At 40.9% G+C, this 20,051-nt stretch overlaps 1 protein-coding gene across 2 annotated transcripts in view; it reads right to left on the bottom strand.

Annotated features, from left to right (window-relative positions):
- Pdcd6ip (programmed cell death 6 interacting protein) overlaps positions 1 to 20,051 on the bottom strand; it is a 48,483-nt gene that overhangs the window by 12,901 nt on the left and 15,531 nt on the right. The window contains exons 5-12 of one of the 2 annotated variants that reach the window (XM_021635773.2): positions 18,548 to 18,701; positions 17,536 to 17,636; positions 15,252 to 15,383; positions 8,331 to 8,553; positions 6,750 to 6,873; positions 4,347 to 4,524; positions 2,975 to 3,086; positions 1,996 to 2,165 (exon numbers count right to left, since the gene is read on the bottom strand). In XM_021635773.2, the coding sequence (XP_021491448.1) occupies positions 1,996 to 2,165; positions 2,975 to 3,086; positions 4,347 to 4,524; positions 6,750 to 6,873; positions 8,331 to 8,553; positions 15,252 to 15,383; positions 17,536 to 17,636; positions 18,548 to 18,701 (1,194 nt within the window). The remainder of the gene's footprint in view (positions 1 to 1,995; positions 2,166 to 2,974; positions 3,087 to 4,346; positions 4,525 to 6,749; positions 6,874 to 8,330; positions 8,554 to 15,251; positions 15,384 to 17,535; positions 17,637 to 18,547; positions 18,702 to 20,051) is intronic. The other variant, XM_021635774.2, reaches the window with a different exon arrangement.

The following is a 20,051-nucleotide window of genomic DNA, read 5'->3' as shown; positions in this document are numbered from 1 at the left end:
TATTCTGCTATATTCACAAATCAGTGCTTCAGCCAACCATCATCAGAGAGGCTCCTCTGGCAGCAAATGGAAACAGATGCAGAGACCCACAGCCAGACATTATGTGGAGAGAGTCTAAATTGGAGGTCTCCACCAAATATCCCCCCTCAGAAGAAGAGGTGGAAAGATTGTACGACCCAAAGGGGATAGAGAACACCAGTAGAACAAGACCCTCAGAATCAACTAAGCAAGGTGCATATAAGCTCACCGAGACTGAAGCAACAAACACAGGGCCAACAGAGGTCTATATTAGATCCTCTGCATATATATTAAAGCTATTCACTTAGTATTTTTATTAGAACCCTGACTGTGGGAATCAGTGGATCTCTGACTCTTGTACCTGCTCTTTGGACTCTTACTCCTGTTATGTTGCCATGTCTAACTTCAATATGATAGTTTCTACTTCATCTTATATCTTATTTTGTCGTGCTTGGTTGCTATCTCTTAGAAGCCTGTTCTTTTATAATAAGACACAAAAAGGGAATGGTTCTGGAGGGAAGAGAAGGTAAAGAGGAACTGGGAGGAGTAGAGGGAGAAAACTATAACCATATTGTATGACATGTTGTATGAGAAAGTAATATTTTCACCAAAGAAAACATTCTACTGTGTGTGTACTCCACATTTTCGGTCTTATATGTAGTGTATCTATCAGGAAACATTAATTAGACTGATAATAACTAGAGAAGAGGACATAAACTTGAGAGAAACATTTGGGGAAGGGACACTAGAAGGAGTGGAGTGTGGACAGAGTTGTGGATATGATCAAAATGCATTTTACTCATGTATGAAAAATCTCAAAATCAAAAACAAATTGCCCAAAAATATTTCTAAAAACCTTTTTTTATATAATATATTCTGATTACTGTTTTTCCTCCTCCAACTCCTGCCAATTCCTCCCTACCTCTCCATCCTTCCAAAGCCATACCCTTTCCTGTATCTCCTTAGAAACACAAGCATCTAAGGAGTAACAATAAAATAATAACAAATCGAAATAAGACAAAACAAACAAAAAGATTCAAAGAGAAAGAAGTAGAAACAGCAACTCCTTATGCTTTTCCTACTTATAAACTTGTAACTTCTATGATTCATTTGCTAATTTTTTAAAGTATTTAACACAGTTAAATCTTAACAAAGTAAGTTTTGCTAGAATATATAAAATCATTCTATACAACGAGAAATAAAGAACAGTCTCAACAACTTTAGAAATCTGCTATCCCAGAGAATGCATCTTTTTCAAGCAGTGTCTGCTTCTTGTCCAGGCTTCCTTCCTTTGCACCGGGGAGCAGCTGCTCTATCCTGCTACATTACCCTACCTTACACTACCACATTACACCTGCATTTACTCTTCTCTGGACTTCCCTAATCAGAGGCTCTTTCTTGTCAGCATTAGAAATATCACGATGCTATCCATTAACTAATATGCATACCTTGCCAATTTTCCCTTTAAACCAGCCAATTGGAATATGGTGGAAGGCAGAAGAAAGTCACAGAAACAAAGAAATCATAGTTAGAAGGCTACACATCTTTGTAACTCCAAGGGAAGTTTCTATTCTTTCCAAGCCTCCCTCTTTCATAAAAACTGAGTTACAGACTGCTACCATACACAGTACCTGAGTACCTAAAACTTAGTACCCAGCACAAATGGAACTGTACATACAAGCAGTATAGCAAAATGTTAATCAATACTGTCATAACACACAGTGTTTGTAATACTAGTTTAGACATAACCTTTACTTACTTCTACATGTGTTTATATGTCCGGGTGTGAATGTGCATGAGTGTGTGGTACTTGGGAACAAACCCAAAGCTAAGCAAGCACTCTACATGAAGCTACACCTCTACCCTCCTTCTGTACTGTTAAAAGTTAACAGTAAGATCCTGGCAAGTCACTGTACACAGTGACTTGAATAGAGCTCCATAAACCCAGGCCCGCCCACATCGAGTCCACCTTCTCACCTCACTGCCCTGCATGGTCTTTGCTGGATTAGCAGAGGGAATGGCGGCATTCAGCTCAGGTTCCGGCTTACACAGAAGTGCAATGGTGTCACGATGGGACTGGTAACTCTCTTTCACTTGTCCATCAGCTTGCACAGCTTTATCTAAAACCGCTCTGAATTTGGCTCCCTCTAGGAAAAAGAGTTTCCGGAACTCAGCAGGCTGATGAAGCCGACTACATTTTAAAACTCTGGTCCTCAGCATCAAGCTCCTTCCCCTTCTGTAAGCCCTAGGTCACTAGACAGCAGACCTCAGCTTCTATCCATCTGTGGAGTTTTTTGATTTGCGGGAAAAAAAATTACTTCTGGAGTCAGGGCACAGTCATTTGTTGTCACTTGGTTAACATTCGCCCAGTGACAGAACACTGACATTTGTCTAGGCTCTTTCTACAACTTACGAATACAGAAGGACATCATGCATGCCAAAATGGGATACAACTCACTGAAAAAGTGCTCCTTTCCCAAAGAATGATAGAACTTCAAAGAAAGGTAGATCCATTTTCAGAAATATCTAACAGAAACAAAGTCTCTAGCCAAAATGAAGATACCTTTTATTTTAAGCACAAATCTTAATAATTGACTTCTTAGAAAGCATAATTTATTTCCAAGTAGGTGTCAAGGTTCATTTTTTTCATCCACCTAGGATTCAGCACTACATAAAAAAGGAATTACAAGATCATATATAACACTTAGTGCATGTTTTTAAAATACACACAGGGCTTGGAAAAGCTTGAGACCTACAGGATCAGCTTAACTCCACTCAACACAGTGAACCTAGATGTTCACTAATGTTTTGTCTTTGTTAATCAAGGAGAAATATCTGGGTTTTCATTATTCATACACATGTCAGTAAAAGAGACTTTATAACTGAGACTAATTTTAAAAACTGTATGTGAATATGTAGGAATTTACTTGCATGAAGTCATTTGTACTATGATTACCTGCTCGTAAAGGCTTGTAGAGGTCATTGGATGGAGTCCTTTGCCAGCGTTCCTTGAATTTTGCTCTTAAGTCATTATCAGTTGCTTCTTCTTCATCCAACAATCTCAGTGACTTAGAAAAGAAAGCAAAAATCCTTGAGATAGCATTGTTAGCATTAAAATTAAAAACTCACACCTTTTTAATTGTAGTTTATGGGTTCTGAGAGGCTTGTTCATGTGGTTTGGTTTTTTTGAGTGTTTTGCTACATAGCTTTGGCTAGCCTAGAACTTGCTCTGCAGAACAGGCTGGCCTCAATCCTTTTGCCTCCATTTCCCAAGTGTTGAAATTGTAGGTATAAGCCAGCAGGCCTATTTTCTAAATGACCATACCCAAGAGATGATAACTAATAAGGTGGAAATATTTCAGTACCACTAATCAACTGCTATGTACATTTTCTTTTGTTTGAAATGGTCTCAATATATAACCCAGACTGGCCTCAGATTTGTGATCTTCCTGCCTTCCAAGTGCTGACATTATAGTTGTAAGGCACCACACCCAGCTTAATACAAGAAGAGGTTCATTATTGGTGCACAAATATGAGGTATAACATGACAAAGTTGATCTGGGGAGGTGCTCAGTATAGAGTGCTTATCTAACAGGTGCAAGGTCCTGGGTGTGTGGGTGTGGGTGTGGGTGTGGGTGTGTGTGTGTGTGTGTGTGTGTGTGTGTGTAATCTCAGTAATGATACAACAATGTTCTCAATTCTAAGTTTAACAAATGTACCATGGCCCCTAAGATCTTAACTCAGGAGAAGTGTGATCCCATGTTCACTAAGAAAGCTAAAGTCTAGGTCTGGGGTTGTAGCACAGTTGGTGAAGAAGTGTTTGCCTAGCATTCACAAAGCTGTGTGTTCAAACCCCAAACATTGCATAAACTGGGTGTGAGGGAGCACACTTGTAATCACAGAATGCAGGAGGTAGAGGCAGGAAGATCAGAAGTTCAAGGTCATCTTTGGCTACTACATAAGGAAATCAAGGCCAACATGGGCTACATAATCAAAAGCAACATGAACAAAAACAAAATCTGGTATCTAATACAGAACCTGATATCTATAAATAAAAGAAATGACTAATAAGTGCTACGCCCAAACAGTTTGTTTGATTCCCAGAGTTTACTAGTATGCAACAGTCAGGGGCCATATGAATTTAACTAATGTGATTTATTTTCTCTAAGCATGACTCATTCTCACTCAATGGAATTCTTCCTGAAACTAAAGGCAAATAAAGTACAGTGATCTCAACCAGGCACTGAATCCCTTGAATCCCATGAGTCCTAATTCCTAGACACTGAGAGAACAGTTTCTACCTGAAAAGCCAATCTTTTCAAACATACCTCCTCTAAGATTTCCCTGTTTCTTTGCAGTAACTCAGGCAGCTCTCTTATCAGCTGGTCGACAGTCTGGATGCCTCCCTGCTCAATTACAGATGTAGACTTGGTAAGTATAGACTGAGGTACAGTGTCTCCAGACACATCTTCAATTGCTGCTGGAAGGTTGAGGGAAGCCAGTACTCTGCAAAACAGGAAACATGTCATGTGTAAGTCAGCCGGCAGGTAGTGGCACATGCCTTTAATACAAGCATTTGGGAGGCATAGCAGGCAGATCTCTGTGAATTCAGGGCCAGCCTGGTCTACACGAAGCCTGCCTTCAAGGAATGAAGGAAGAAAGGAAAGAGGGAGGGAGGGAGGGAGGGAGGGAGGGAGGGAGGGAGGGAGGGAGGGAGGGATACAAATGTTTCATCAACAACAACAAAAAAAAGGCAAAATCATGTAATCACTTTAACTGAAAACATAAACAGTCAAAATTACAAAACAGATTATGCAATCATGCATATCTGACAAGGAACTTGTAGACAAATACACGAAAAAGACAACGATGATTAGGGGAAACAGCTCAGCTGCTACAGGCACTTGCTGCACTTGTAGAGAACCAGCCAGGCTCAGTTCCCAAAATTCACACGGCAGCTCACAATTATCCATAAAGGCAGTTCCAGGGAATCTGACACCCTCTTTTATCCTCCACTGGCACAGTACATGCATGGTACATATACATACATGTAGGCAAAATACTTATATATATAAAATATAGTCATTTATAATATTTATGACAAATATAAAAAACTCTAAGTAGATCTTTTTTAAAGGATGATTACAAAGAAAAACTTTGAATTTTCACAGTAAATTTACTTTAGAAAGGAGAGGACATACAAGTGGAGGTCTGAGAACAACCTGCAGAAGTCAGTTCCTGCCCTGCACCGTGGGGGTCCTAGGGATCAAACTCAAATCATCAGGCTTGAAGGCAAATGCCTTTACCCACTGTACTATATTGCTGGTCCTAAGAAAACTTAAATTTTGAAAAAGCAATAAATGAGTAGAGTGGTAGAAAAAAACAGTGGTAAAAATGCACCTACCACATAAAGGGCCCTGGTTTTAATCCCAGGTTCCCTCCATACCCTTCCCCAACCCATCCCTCTGTGACTCTAAGGTAAAATAAACCCTTTACATTGCTTTGTTTGTCAAGGTATTTGAACAGAAAAGAAACTAAGACGCTCCCTTAGGTAGTTTTCACAGTATTCTGCCATAGTGATAAAGTATTGAGTGTAAGGGTGAAACAGGCTGAGTCCTCCGTGAGTCTGTGTCCCAGTTGAAGGTGCCATTGTGGAGGCTGTGGAACCTTTAAAAGATGAGGCCTATGGAGGAAGTGGACCACTGGAGGGCAAGCTATAGAGATGACAGCCCAGCTCTATGTCCTGACAATGCAAACTCATGCTCCTGTTACCACAACCAGCTGCTCCCAGCCACAGCCTCCCCACCGCAATGAACCGTATCCTCTCAAGTCATGAGCCAAAACAAAGTCTTCCTCCCGGGATGCTTCCTACAGGTACTATAGCATAGCACTGAGCAGACACACGGCACGCGCAGCGCGCACTGAGAGGCATGGTCACTGCATACAGTGGCAAGCCATGATGTACATACTACAGTGTGACACGGCAAACTGCACGGAGCACACTTGACTACAGGGACACCGACTACATGAGTCGCCAGGAACTGAGGACAGAGGGACTGAAGGGGATGAGGACTGAGGACTGTTTGGGTATATTCTCTTTGTAGTGGTTACATGAGTATATGCATTTACCAAACTGAATGAACTGAATTTTAAATGAGTGCATTTCATTATGTGTAAAATATAGCTAACTTTTTAAACCATGGAATATTTTCTTAATCTAATATAAAAATTGGTTTACAGTACCTAATGGTTCTATGAGTCTTTTTACTAAATGTATTTCTTTTTGTTGAGTACACATGTGGGAACTCACATGCCACAGTACACATGTGGAGGTCCGAGAACAACCTACAAAACTTGCCTCCCACCATGTGGGCCCCAGAAACAGAACTTGAGACATAAGCCTTGGCAGCAAGAGCGGAGCCATCTCATCTGCCTGGAACCATGCATCTTAAAGGGCTTATCTCTACTCATTTTGCCTCATACAATCTCTTGAAATACAAAACAGTCATCTTTTTTCTATAATTCCATTCCTTCCAACTCTAGTTTACCTGAGGCTTCTTTATAAAATAACTGCAAGAAAGGAATGTATTTGTGTATCTGTGTCTACTTGGTGTTCATTTCCAAGCTCAAAAAACTTAAAAAAAAAAAAAAAACCTAGAAAATGTTCATAAATTATTCAAAACACAAATCTGAAAACCTGTAAGTCAGTTCTGAAAGCCAGGTTCACCTACCCATTTGCCAAAGTAGTGGCTTCTCTCATTTGAGCAATTGATCTGTTAACCAAGTCAGCCTTCCTCTGAGTAAACACAGCCAGGGCCTGCTGCACAGACACAGGGACCATCTTCTCAAACAAATCTAAAACAGAAAAGAAGATCCAAGTAGATTACATGGAACTGACTCAAACTACAGACACAACTACTCACTTTCTCTATAATAGCATAAGAAACATCATATTGAAAGCGAGTGGTGATGAGAATTCTAGATGACTACACTGATGAATGAAAGCAGCAAAAGCTTCCTTTTGGACCTTCATTTCCCTTAAGATTTTAAGTCATCCTTCATGAGAGATCTTAGTAGCCCTGCTCACTTGACAATCAGACCAAATGCATGGTCACACTTCATCATTTCCCACCTCCACAGCGTTGGGGAAAAACTCATTCTGAGCCTCAGCACCCTCATTACAGCAGACATAATAGCTGCTGTGCCACAGCACCGCTGTGAGACAAACTAAGTCAGTCCCTGGCACATGGCACTCTCTGCTTATTAAATAAAAGTAAGTTGGATAATCATTCTTTCTCAGACACCTAAAAGTTACCCAGGAGATATGAGAAGCTATCAAGTATTGCATATACTGCATATATCCACACTATCGAAGTCAGACTGTAACAACATTAATCTAACGCAAATACCACCCTAGAAATATACTGGTTTAAAAATTATCTAGGCATGGTGGCTCATGCCTGTAATCTCAGCTCTTAGAAGGATAAAGCAGGAGAATTAGGAGTCAAAGCCTACCTAGTTCACACAGTGAGTTGAAGGCAAGCCTAGGCTACATAAGACCTCTAACTCAAATGCGTAAGTATATAAATAAATAACGATGTTTTTATATTCCATCAGTAAAATAGCAAGGCTTGTCTAAAGTGCTGATCTTATCAAAATCCTGTTTCAACTAGCCCATCTGGATTACACTAAACATGCTTCATTGCTTACTTTCCCCTTGAAAACTTCACAGAAAACACGATACTTAATTTCCCCACATTTCTTGCCCAGTTAGCTGTGGCTTGTTTGCTTGTCTGCTTGTCTCATTCACTCTATAGCCAAGCTAGGCCTAAAAGTCACTACACAGACCAGGCTGGCCTCAAACTCATTCCTGTCTCACAAGTGCTGGTACTTCAGGTATGACTGCCATGTTCATTCCCACACTTCTTTTAAACACCAGCAATGCAGGTTACACTCTAGGTATTAGACAAAGAATATAAGATTTTATATGAACCACAAAGATAAGCCTAGAAGAAAGAGAAGCTACACCAAAGCACCATTTTCTTCAAGCAAAATGAAAAACAGAAGCACTCGGAAGGGAAAGGCAAGCAGATCTCTGAGTTGAGGCCAGCCTGGTCTACAGAGTGAATTCCAGGACATCCAGGACTACACAGAGAAATCCTGTCTCAAAAAAACTAGAGGGGGGGAGTAATTTTCAGAGTCTGTAAGGGCAAAAAGAGAGAGAGAGAAAGAAATGAAGGAACGGAGGGAAGGAGGAAGAAAACCTGGAGAAAACACGAATTTGCTGAAGCACATCTAGAGAACAGACCTACCCGTGAACTTCTGGCTGATGGGCACATTGACTGGGGTGGGTTTCACAAGTGTGGCTTTGCCAATAGGATCTAGATCTTTAAGGTCTGGAACGCGGTCATGATAAATAAAATCATTATCCTTCTTTGCTGCAGTAAGGGCACGGTTGATTTTGTCAGAAAAATCCTTCACATTGACATATTCATCATAGCGAGATGCTACGGTCTTAATCAGTTCTGCTGCATGCTGGAAAAAAAACATTTATACAGACAGAGTTTGTTTGTTTAAAGATGAATGCTTTCTCTACCAAGCATTTTTAAACCCACAGGATTTCCAGTGCTGTGCTTGGCAGGATAGCCTGGAAATTCCATCACAAAATACCTAATAATAAAAGGGGAAGAGCAGACATCCCTGTAAATACATGAGTGAGCTGCTAAGGCAGTAAAAGAAAGCTAGGAGTCAAACTGCATAAGCTCATTAATGAAGGCTGGATATTGTTCCCACAAGCTACCTAACTATTAACAGTAATTAAGAAGTACTGAACACCAATGTAGGGCCCTATGTCAAGGGTCTTGAAAACACAGATGTCACCAGAGATACACTCCCTCCACACCATTCACATGAGCAGAAACCTGAACAAGCCACCATCAGTGAACACGTGGAGCTCCTAAGAGTTACTCAGCAACACAGGAAGTCAACCAAGTAACAAATCCTATACGTGCCAATAAGGGAAAAAAGATGACATAAATGTAAGGCTCAAATTCTGATACAGATGGAATGTTCAAAGAAGTGTTAGGTGGAAGCTGAGTGTGGTGGCCCAGGCCATTAATCCCAGCACTTGGGAGGCAGAGGCAGGTGGATCTCTGAGTTCAAGGCCAGCCTGGTCTACATAGTAAGTTCCAGGACAGGGCTCTGTAGAGACACCCTGTCTTAAAAACCCAAAACATTAAAACATTAAAAAAAAAAAAAAAAAAATCAAGGATCAATTGTAGGAATTGATGAATAAGGGTTTAAAAGCATTAGTTACTCTTGCAGAGGGCCTGGGTTCAGTTCCCAGCATATACATGATGGCTCAAAACCATCGTAACTCCAGTTCCAGGGGGAAACCAATGCCCTCTTCTGATTTTCATGGGCATTACACGCATGTGGAACACATAAAGCAGGCAAAACACTGCACATAAAAATTTTTCAAAAATGAATTGTCAGGGATAAAGTGGATACCTGTGTGAACACTGCCATTTTAAGCTACAAAGTTCTTAGTTCTGCATGTAAGACACAAGCTGTGTAAGCAATTATAAGATGCTGGTAACTCAATCCATATCAAAGGAGATTTCAACATCCCTGACCAAACAATACCTGATCTAAATGAGAAGGAAAAAAAAAGACAAAACACTTGAACAGCACAATAGGTGGTAATTTACCAGATCTTTGAGCTCCACAGTTAGAAACAGAACATGTTACTGCATACAGAAAACAGCTATGTAATTTGACACATGATGAGATACAGTAAGCCTAAAACACCAAAACCACACTATAAAAAATGGCTTAATACTGGAATACTTGCTTACATAATTCACTAAAATATTCAAATTTAATTTTAAAAATGTCAGAGTTTTTGGAAAAGTCCCACATTAGTGTCACTCGGACAAACACCTGGCAAGCACACAGGTCAAAGGCTTGGTCCTCAGCCCGTAGGACCTGGGAGGCCAAAGTCAGCTGTAAGAACAGCGGCCTCACAGGAGGTGTCCAGCCACCAGAGGCACCCACGCAGGAGCTAGAAACCCAGCCTTCTCCTTGCGCTCATTTCCACCCTGGCCGTAATGTGAAATGCTCTGCATACTGCATGTTGAGGAACTGAGTCATCACAGGAAAGGCAACACAATAAGCCCATAGTGGACTGAAGCCTCCAAAGCTGCAGGGTCAGAGAACTGACTGGCTTCTTTCTATTTTTTTTTTTTGTTCCCCCCAGTTTTCCAAGACAAGGTTTCTCTGTGTAGCTCAGACTGTCCTGGAACTCGCTCAGTAGACCAGGCTGGCTTCCAACTCAGAGATCCCCCTGCCTCTGCCTCCCAAGTGCTGGGATTAAAGGCGTGCAGCACCCCTTCCAGTGGTGTTTTTCATTTTTGTATTTACTTTTGTGTGCGTATACATGCATGCATGCACATGGTGGGCAAAGGACAACTTTCGGGAGTCGGTTCTTTCCCACATGGACCCTGAGATCAGCAGGCTCAGCAGCCTGAGTTCTTACCCACTGAGCGATCATACTGGCTCAATGTTCCTTTTCTTTTTATAATCTTGAGAGAACAGAAACAGATACACAGTTCTTTAAACATAATAAAAATCTTCACTCCCATAGCTGGGATTAATACAGATGCTTAATATAACCATGTAACATTCTTAAAGCAGAAATCAAAAGCCACCAGCATCGCTATATCACAGACACATCAAGCAATCAGACAAGAAGAGAATCACAGGTATGAAGAAAGAACTTAGTAACAGGTGCTGCATTTACCTACTGGGAAAGCTAGGCTGCTAACCTGCATATCTCATAAGTAGTAACTGAGACAAATCCATATAGCAAATACAGATGCACAACCTAATATGAAGAAGCAAGAGGAAATAAATCCACTCTTAATAACAACATAAAAATATACACTACAATTTAAAACACCAAAGATCAGTATAAAACTATAGAGAAACAAGGATTGACAAACATCTTCATTATAAACTAGGAAAAAGATAAGCTTAACTACATGCAAATCAAATTTGATTTGTAAATTCATGGAACACTTCCTCAAACAGAATCTTGATTTCAGGCATCCTGAAAACATGGAAAAGTGAGTGTACCAATCATCCCCCTCAGTGGGAACTGCTTAGATTAAATCAGAAACAACAGATACCACTATAAAACAGATACCAGCCAAGACAAAAGCAAAACCAACTGATCAACTTAACAGGAAGCCATAAAAACAAACAGACAAACAAACAAACAATGGGATAGTGAGGGGGCCTCATCAGATTACCCAGTCCTAAAGGCAGGTTACCAGATGGTATAGATAAACAGAAGGATTAGACTGTAGAAGAGCACAGCACCCCGAACATGCTACAAGCAAAAATGGGAAGCACAAGTACAGAGGAAGATTCCTTCCTAAACCATCAAGGGTCTAAAAACCATAGGCACCTATTCACAACCATGGCAGAAAGCAGGAAAATCAGCCATGTTTAAACACAGGTAAATAAAAAGGTATCTCCCAGGCATCACCATGAATAATCCATCCATAAGAAAGCATGAATCAAGTAGTGTTTAAGCAGAAGGAGAAGGGTAGAAATTCCTTTAAGCCTAGGTCTTGGAGGGTGAAATGTGGCAGATCAGTTCAAGGTCATCCTCAACTACATAGTGAGCTTGAAGTAAACCTGGGTTATATAAAACTATGTCTCAAAATAAATAACAACAAAGAATGAGTAGAACTTTCCAAATTTACTAAGAAAGTACTGCCCCCAAATAATAAAAATACCATGCTCAAAAAACAAAATTATGTTGGGCAATGCCTTTAATGTCCCATGCCTTTAATCCCAGAACTCAGGTGGCAGAGGCAGGCAGATTGCTGAGTTCGAGACCTGGTCTACACAGTTTTCCAGGACAGCCAGGGATACATACAGAAACAGTAAAAAAAAAAAAAAAAAAAAAAAGAAGGAAAGAAGAGAGGGAGAGAAAAAAGGAGAGAGAGAAACTAAATTTTTAAGGATGTAACAATAATAGAAAGACAAAAAATAAAAGCATAGGCACTTCTGGTGAGGCAGTTATAAAGTGCCTCTTTGTGTGTTAGAGTCAAGAAAACAGACTCTTCCAAAGAGAGAAAGAAGAGGCATATCAGCAACTGACAAATGCCTCAAGGGCAGCTAGAAAGCTCAGTACACCACTTCTGTCCTGGGGGGCCCTGGTGAAAGAGACTGCCTAACCTGCTCCAGGATAAGTCCATACTTCTCAAATGCCTCAAATCCAGACGCAGGCTTTGGTGAGAGTGGCTGTTCCAAGAACAAGTCAGCAGTAGATGGGAGGAGCTCCATTCTTTTCACTCAGCATGACCCATGATGGCTGGTGGCCACCTTGAGAGGAAATCTACTACAGAACTGAGCTACCCTGAGGCCCTGAAAACAAAGAGCATCAAGTCCAAGACTAAAGTCAAACTGCCACAAGGTGAGACACAACCATTAGAACCATCCCAAAGAACCAGACCATGACACGCCAACACTACAGGCAGAAGTAGAGAGGTAGAGCTGAGCTCAGCACCTGGGGCCTGCTGCAGTGGGAGGACCAATGTCTGGAGACATGTGCCTGCCCATGAGAACACTGCCATAGCAGCTAGACTCTAAAGCTCCAGCAGGCTGCTTGGCATCCATAGCCATAGCCCTCTACTGCAGTACTTAGTGGGCTTTTAAAGTCTGAGGACAGATAAACGGGGACAGAGCGCAGTGCTGTCCTCACTATCGACACACTGGAGGGGCACTGCACAGCTATCAGCTCCCATAGGGCACAGGAACTGGGCAATCTGAGGATGGCAGGTAGACCCTGTCTGACATACAGCTACAGACCTCTAGGCACTTGGCAGAAGGAAAAGGAGGAAAGTGACTCGAGTGAAGGTAGCTCTGGCACACAGCAATACTTTTCCAATCCAAACTCAGTGGACCCATATAGTCAGCTATGCCCCTGCCTGCAGCTACCCTGCAGAAGACACAGAGAGAAATCATTCCTGCATGCCATCTAGTTAGTGCTTTGCCGTGTACTCTTCACTTATTGGTAATATGTCTTTTTTTTCCCAGAAAATATATTTAAAACAATCATATTTTCATTATCTCCCTGCTAAAGTTGATCTAATGTGTAGGCATATTTTAAAAATTATTTTTGGCAAATTTCATTTTTCTCCCCTTTATTTTTTTGTTGGGGGGCCTTGTGTTTCCTATTGTCTTTGTGGTTTTAGTGTTATTTTTATTGTTTTTCTTTTAAAAAGTTTTTCTTTTCTTCTATACATCTAATTTTATTTATGCATTTTCACAACTAAACAATCTTTCTTTTAATCTCTTATGCTTGACTCTTCGACTTCCTAACATTCCATACTTTTCCTTTGCCTGGCTTCTTACATCTACAGCACTTTTCACCTTTCCCCACAACTGTTTATCACTGCTGCTCCAAGCCTCGGAAGGCAACTACACTCACATGCACACACGTACACAAAAACACACACCCACACACATATTTCTTTTTAATCTTTAGAAGACTAACAGAAGTGAAGGGTAAAGAATTTTTTTTAATATTTCTAAAAATGGGTCTGGAAGGATGGCTCAGCAGTTAAAAGCACTGTCCGCTCTTCCAGAGGTTGTGGGTTCAGTTCCCAGCACCTACATGGTAGCTCACAACTGTAACTCCAGTGCCATAGTATCAGATGCCCTCTTCTGACCTCCAAAAGTACAGCATACACAAGGTACACAGGCATACATATAGGCAAAACACCTACATACATAAATTAATTATTATTTTTAATGATCCATGACTTCACAGGATACAAGATGAAGAAATTCACAACCTAGAAAAAAAAAGTCAGCAACAGAGATGAGAAAGTCAAGACCATGAATGAGAAAAACAATAAACTAAAAATGTTAGATAAAGCAAAAAGGGTTAAAAATGAAAAAAAATTCACCGAATCAAATAAAACACACTTGAAAACATCATCCAGAGAGGACGCCAGCAGAACGTGTAACTCGGTAGCGCACTGGTCCACCATGCACAGCCATCAAATAACAAGTGCACTGGTGTGACTCCAGCACTGAGGAGGCAGAGGAAAGAACATCAGGAAGTTAGGCCAGCCTGCTACACAGTGAGACACTGTCTCCCAAAAAAAGTAAGCCAGGAAGAAAAGATGGTAATAGCATATCTGTATTCTGAGCATTCAAGATCCAGCCTAGGTTACACAGAGAAATCTTAAAAACAAAACAGCAAATCAAGTCATCAAGTCAGCAGTCACTTATTGATTCAGACTCCTAATTTGTGAGATTTGTCCTAACAGTTAAAATTTGGCAGGGCATCGTGAAATGTAGCAAGAACCTCAGCATTCAGGAGGCTGGAGAAGGATGATAAGGAGTGTGAAGCCAGCCTGGTTACAAACCCTGTCACTCCCACCCTAGCTCATGAGGGGCAGGGAGACCAGCTACTCCAGATCTAAACAATGAGCTCTTGGCTGTGAGAAACTTTCTCAAAAACCATGGTGGAGAATGACTATAAAAGACACAACATTAACCACTGGCCTCTACACACTCACACACCTCACAAGACACAAGACAGACAAATACACACACAGCAAAGGCAAGGACAAGGGCACCTGTCCCATACACACAGTATAGAAGAAAAAGAATCACAGTGAAAAGTCCATAATCCCATATCTGTCTCAGACTGTGGAGTTAGACTCTCCAGTTCACAAGCCTACCACACAGGCAAAGTACATATCTTCTGGGACATGATAATTAATTTAGAACTTTATTTTATTTTTGTTTTTTCAAGAGAGGGTCTCTCTGTGTAGTCCTGGCTGCCCTAGAACTCATTCCTTAGACCAGGCTGCCTCAAACTAGAGATCTGCCTGCCCCTGTCCCCCAAGTGCTGAGATTAAAAGTATGCACCTCCCCCACCCACCGCCTGTCTCGTTTTAGAACATTTTAACACTAAGATAAACATGGATAAATAAGAGAACAGAATAAAAATGTTAATGCAATTTTTAGATAACATGTAAGATTTTGCAAAGCATGCTTGTAGGTAAAATATAAAGATGAAAAACATCACTTGTCTCTGCCGGTAAAGACAATGAACCGGGGAAATGTTCAAAGGTAAACCTGCATGACACTAAGAAGAAATGGGAGAAGGACAGCAGGTAAACATTTATCATCACGAGACTCACCTGCAACCTTGCGATCTCTTCCCCAAACTTCTTCTGCTGCTTAGCCAGGATGGACTGGTGGTACTCAGCATTGGCCTGCATGACATACTGCTTTGCAGCCAGGGTGGGGAATACCTCCTGGAAATAAAAATACTGACCAGGGGAGAGTCCAACCACACAAACCATCACAGACAACAGGGTGCAGGAAGAGAAAGGAGAAGGAGACAGAAATTACAATCACCCAGGAATGATTTAGATAGGTTAGTCATTAGTGTGAGCAAGAAGACCTTGTGCTTCTGTGGGAATTGCCATCTGTGAATTCAAGCTTCTTTCAGTTAAAATTAGGGTTTATCTGTCTGTTCGTTTGTTTTAAACTGTTAAGTGAAGCCAATTCAGGTTTTTTTAAAGCTCATTCTAAGGAGTCAGAAAATCAGCATTTTGTTTACAGGAAGAAAGGAAGGCGTGCGTTAGAAAGATTGGGAAGCTCATGGAGGAGTACCGGTTCAGCCGCTTCCGTAGCCCTTTACCCAGCTCCAGAGACCTACACCACCGTTACTCACATATACTAAGAAACTGCTCTAGAGCTGACTGTCATGTTTAAAAGACAAAAGACATGAAGGTAAGTCCTCACTTAAATTCACATGCTAAGAGACTGTAATAAAGAGTATGGTAGCCAATAAATATAATTTAGTATATAAACATTAACATTTCAGTACTATATACTCAAAATACATCGCAGATTTAGATACACTAATGACTAACCGTGATGATACACTGTAACTATGTCCTAAATTATTTTTAAAATAACTATAGTCTAATACACTTCAATCCAAACACATGAGTCAAGAAAGGCTCTTGGAAAATGTCAAGTCCTATCCTGCAATCTCACTATTTTTCTAAAACTCATGGCATTTTTTTAAACCCAATAAATACACTAGATAATTGTTATATTAAGAGCGTTTTCTACCATGAGCGTTTTCTGTCTGCCAGGGGGAAACGCCAGCACTCTAAGCCACTGCTTACAGATGTCCAGTTAGAGGAGAACTGAATTGCTGCTGATGGACAGCCAATTAGAACTGGATGTGAAATGCGTCTGAAGACTTAGTGAAAGGAAAAATTCAAAGTCACTGCAGTCTGAAACTGCCGGTACTCAGGAGGGAAGGAACATGTAATAAAGATGTCCCAGGAAGGCCCAGGCATGCTGCAGAGGTGGCCTGCAAGCCCTTGAAGTGACAGGACTGTGATTAGACTGTAACAGGACTCAACTGTTGATGTGACAGGAAGTGACAGTGCGTGATGCAGCCAAACACGGAGAGAGGTTATGAGGAACGGCACTAACACACAGAGGTCCTCAGCAAACTTCTGGACGGGGGCCCTGGGGCAGTGGCAGTGCTGTGGGTGAGACCCAGTGCACTAGGTGCTAGGTAAGTGTCCAGCAAGGGTCGCGAGCCTAGTGTGCCTTAAACCCCCAGGTCTTGACATTAGCTCATGTGCTGTTGGGCACCTTAGGTCTATTTTTAACTGTACCCTATGTTTTCTGCAGTTTCATGATTTATGAAGATCCCTGAATAACATGAACTCACAGGTTCTCCTACAAACACCACCCACTATCTACCACAGGTAACCAAATTCTTGACCAGCTGTGAGGGAGAGCAGTTAAAACATCCTTCGTGCCAGTGTCAAGAACATATGCTTTGTCATTTACAAGCCATCTCTGAACAGTCTTCTCCATTACCCCTTCAGAAAAGCTTACATTAAAATAATGTTTCCTGTGGCACGTGGTCAGGACAGTTGCTTTTCCTTAGCTGTCCATTAGCAGCCAAATTTCCTATCCCTGTTGGTAAAATGTAATTCTAATCAAGGAATTGGATGAATTTAACTTTTCCTTTTTTCTTTATGCCTGTTTTTGCGCTTTAAGGCTCATCCTTAAGAAAACAGGACAATGATTAAAAATGTGAGTCACCAACATGCTCCACATCCATGCTTCTTCCAAAACTACCAACAATCAGAATGATAAAATGATTGAAGACAGACAAAGTTTTCTAGAAAGAGTTTCAGCTCAGGAAAAAGAGGTTTAGTAAAGAGTAAATAAAAGCCATCCTCTAAAAAAAACAAAACAAAACAAAAAAACAGTTCATGCATCTTAAAATGTAAAAAAAAAAAAAATCTCAAAACTGTTCTTCACGTGTCCATTAAAATACCAGATTTCTTTATTAAAACATACTTTTCAACTTGTTGCTCATACATAAAAAAAAAAAAATCCCACATGCAAAATAACCAATTGTCTATGAAGACAGTAACTGACCTTGGGGAGAGTATCTTTATACTGACACTGTTTGAAAGCATCACCAAAGTAATCTGCAGCCTGATTTGCCAGCTTAGCTATGATGGCATCTTTCATTTTATCTGGAATAAAATGTTAAACTGATCATTAGAACTGAAATAAATGAGACAAGGACCAGCAACAAACTCAGCAGGTAAAGGCTTTGATAGCCTGCAATCCACCACCAGGACTCCCAGTGGAAGGAGAGAACCAACTCTTGAAAGTTGCCCTCTGACCTCCACACAAACACCATGGCAAACGTGGGCCTGCATCCACCCCCACACACACACATACAAAATAAAATAGAATGAGATAAATGAGATAACCCAATACTTGATGGCACAGACACTGAGATAAAGTGTATACATCTGGGACTAGATGTTGAGCCAGTGCTCAGCAGTTAAGAGCACTGGCTGTCCTCCAGAGAACCCAGTTTCAGTTCCCAACACCTGCATGGCAGCTCATAACTGCCTAACCCCTCCTGTTCCAGGGAATCCGATGACCTCTTTCAGGTCCCAATGGTACTAAGCACAATAGTGGTACCCATACACACAGAAATCACAACAGCCATAGACATTTAAAAGAAACCATTCTTGATGGCTCAGTGGTTAAGAGCACTTGCTGCTCAATCATGAAGAAAGACTCCCAGCACCCATATCAAGCAGCTCACAATGCCTATGACCCCAGTCCCAGGGGACCCATGCCCTTCTTTTCACCCACAGGGCACAGATAACCACACACATCATTAAACAGAATCTTAAAAGAAATCACTCTTGACTGATTCAAATGCAGCAATCCCACAGCCAGAGCACAGCCACTGCCACAAGAAGCAGTCTATCTCCCCTCAGGCATGAGCTCAACTCCTCAGTGACCTCTCACCATCCCTCCCTCCGTGGAACATACAGCACTCTAGTCACTCTCTTGGTAAAAAAAAAAAAAAAAAGCCCAACACTTGTTTTCACATGTAACACAGTAAAGAAGAAATTGGAGTCACCTCTTGTGGCTTTTAAGAAAAATACTTCTTGAGCTTGGGCCAGCATAATGAGACTGAGGGTCCCAACAGTATCTGGAGATATGTCCACAGTAGGCTCTCGACTTAAGGCAGACAAAACTGTATCTTTAATATGTAAAAAGGCACCACTAGCAAACTAGAAAAAGAGGGAAAAAAATTCTTTAAAATTGAGACTTAATTTTCTACTGTTACACACAAACATCTTCTACATGCCAGGCAATTATAGATACACTTCCATACTGTGACCTAAAACATCTCATTCACAGATAGCTCCACAATTCTAGTGAAACAAACAATTTAACAAAGATTCAAAGGAGACTACAGGGTAGAGTAAAGTGAATGGCAAAAAGTGATCAAACTTAACTACTAGATACACTTCATCAAAACTCACCTAAAAACAGATGAAGAAATAAAAACTATTCAAATAGCTGTGTATGTGTGCATGTGTGTGTACAAGTGTACATGTATGACATGTGCATCTACATGTGAATGTGTGCATGCATGTAGCCGAAGGACAATCTCTCGTGTCATCCTCAAGACCTCTACCCACTTCCTTTGAGACCTCTCACTGGTCTAGAGCTCACCCATTAGGCAGGCTGGCCGTCGAGCCCAGGGAACAGGATTACAAGCAGACAACACCAAGCCCAACACTCATTGTGTGGATGTAGGGGATCAAACTCAGGTCCTTGAGCTAACAAGGCAATGCTTTACTGACTGAGACACTCCTGCAGCCTCTACTCAAATGTTTTCAGTATGTGCTCTTGCCTTTATCCCAAAGCCATCATTCAAATAAGCATTGGGGCTTAGGAGACACCCCAAATGGTACACCTGAGGGCCCACAATGGCACTAACTTCCTAGTGAATGTTCCCTTTTACATTTTTTTTATTTTGTTGAAGTTACTATTAAAATTATTTTTTTTAATGAAACAAATTAAGCTTGGAAAAAAGAAAAAAACAAGTCTGGAATTTTAATGTGGGTTAACTTGGTAAGCCATATAGACAGAACTCAAAGTCAGTGTATTAGCAAGACTATTATGGGGCCAGCAAGACGGCTCAATGCGTAAAAGTGCCTGTCACTAAGCCTGACAACCTGGGTTCAAGCCACAGCTAAAGCTATATGGTGGAAGGAGAAACCAAGCTCCCCCAAGTTGTCCTGTGACCTCCACACACATGCTTAACCATACACACACACACTTTTTAAATGAAACTTAAAATAAATATGCATCACTTAATTGTTCTTTTATCTGAAACAAAAAATAAAAACTGGGTAAATAATAAACTGTCACAAAAAAGCATGCCATATTAGCCTACAACTATTCCCTAAGAGAGTTAGCTATCTTAAGAATATGCCAAGCCTGATAACATTTAAACATGACTTCTCCAAAGTCTACAGTTAACTTGTTTTCTTGCCAAAAGTTCTTAATTTTGTCATACCACTGAGAATTTGGATGTGCCTTGCCCTAAGAAAACACACAAACAAATATCT

The sequence above is a fragment of the Meriones unguiculatus genome, chromosome 6, assembly GCF_030254825.1.
Source record: "Meriones unguiculatus strain TT.TT164.6M chromosome 6, Bangor_MerUng_6.1, whole genome shotgun sequence".
Lineage (NCBI taxonomy): Eukaryota > Metazoa > Chordata > Mammalia > Rodentia > Muridae > Meriones > Meriones unguiculatus.
Note: the sequence above shows the minus strand (reverse complement) of the source record. Positions and strands in the feature narration are given on the sequence as shown.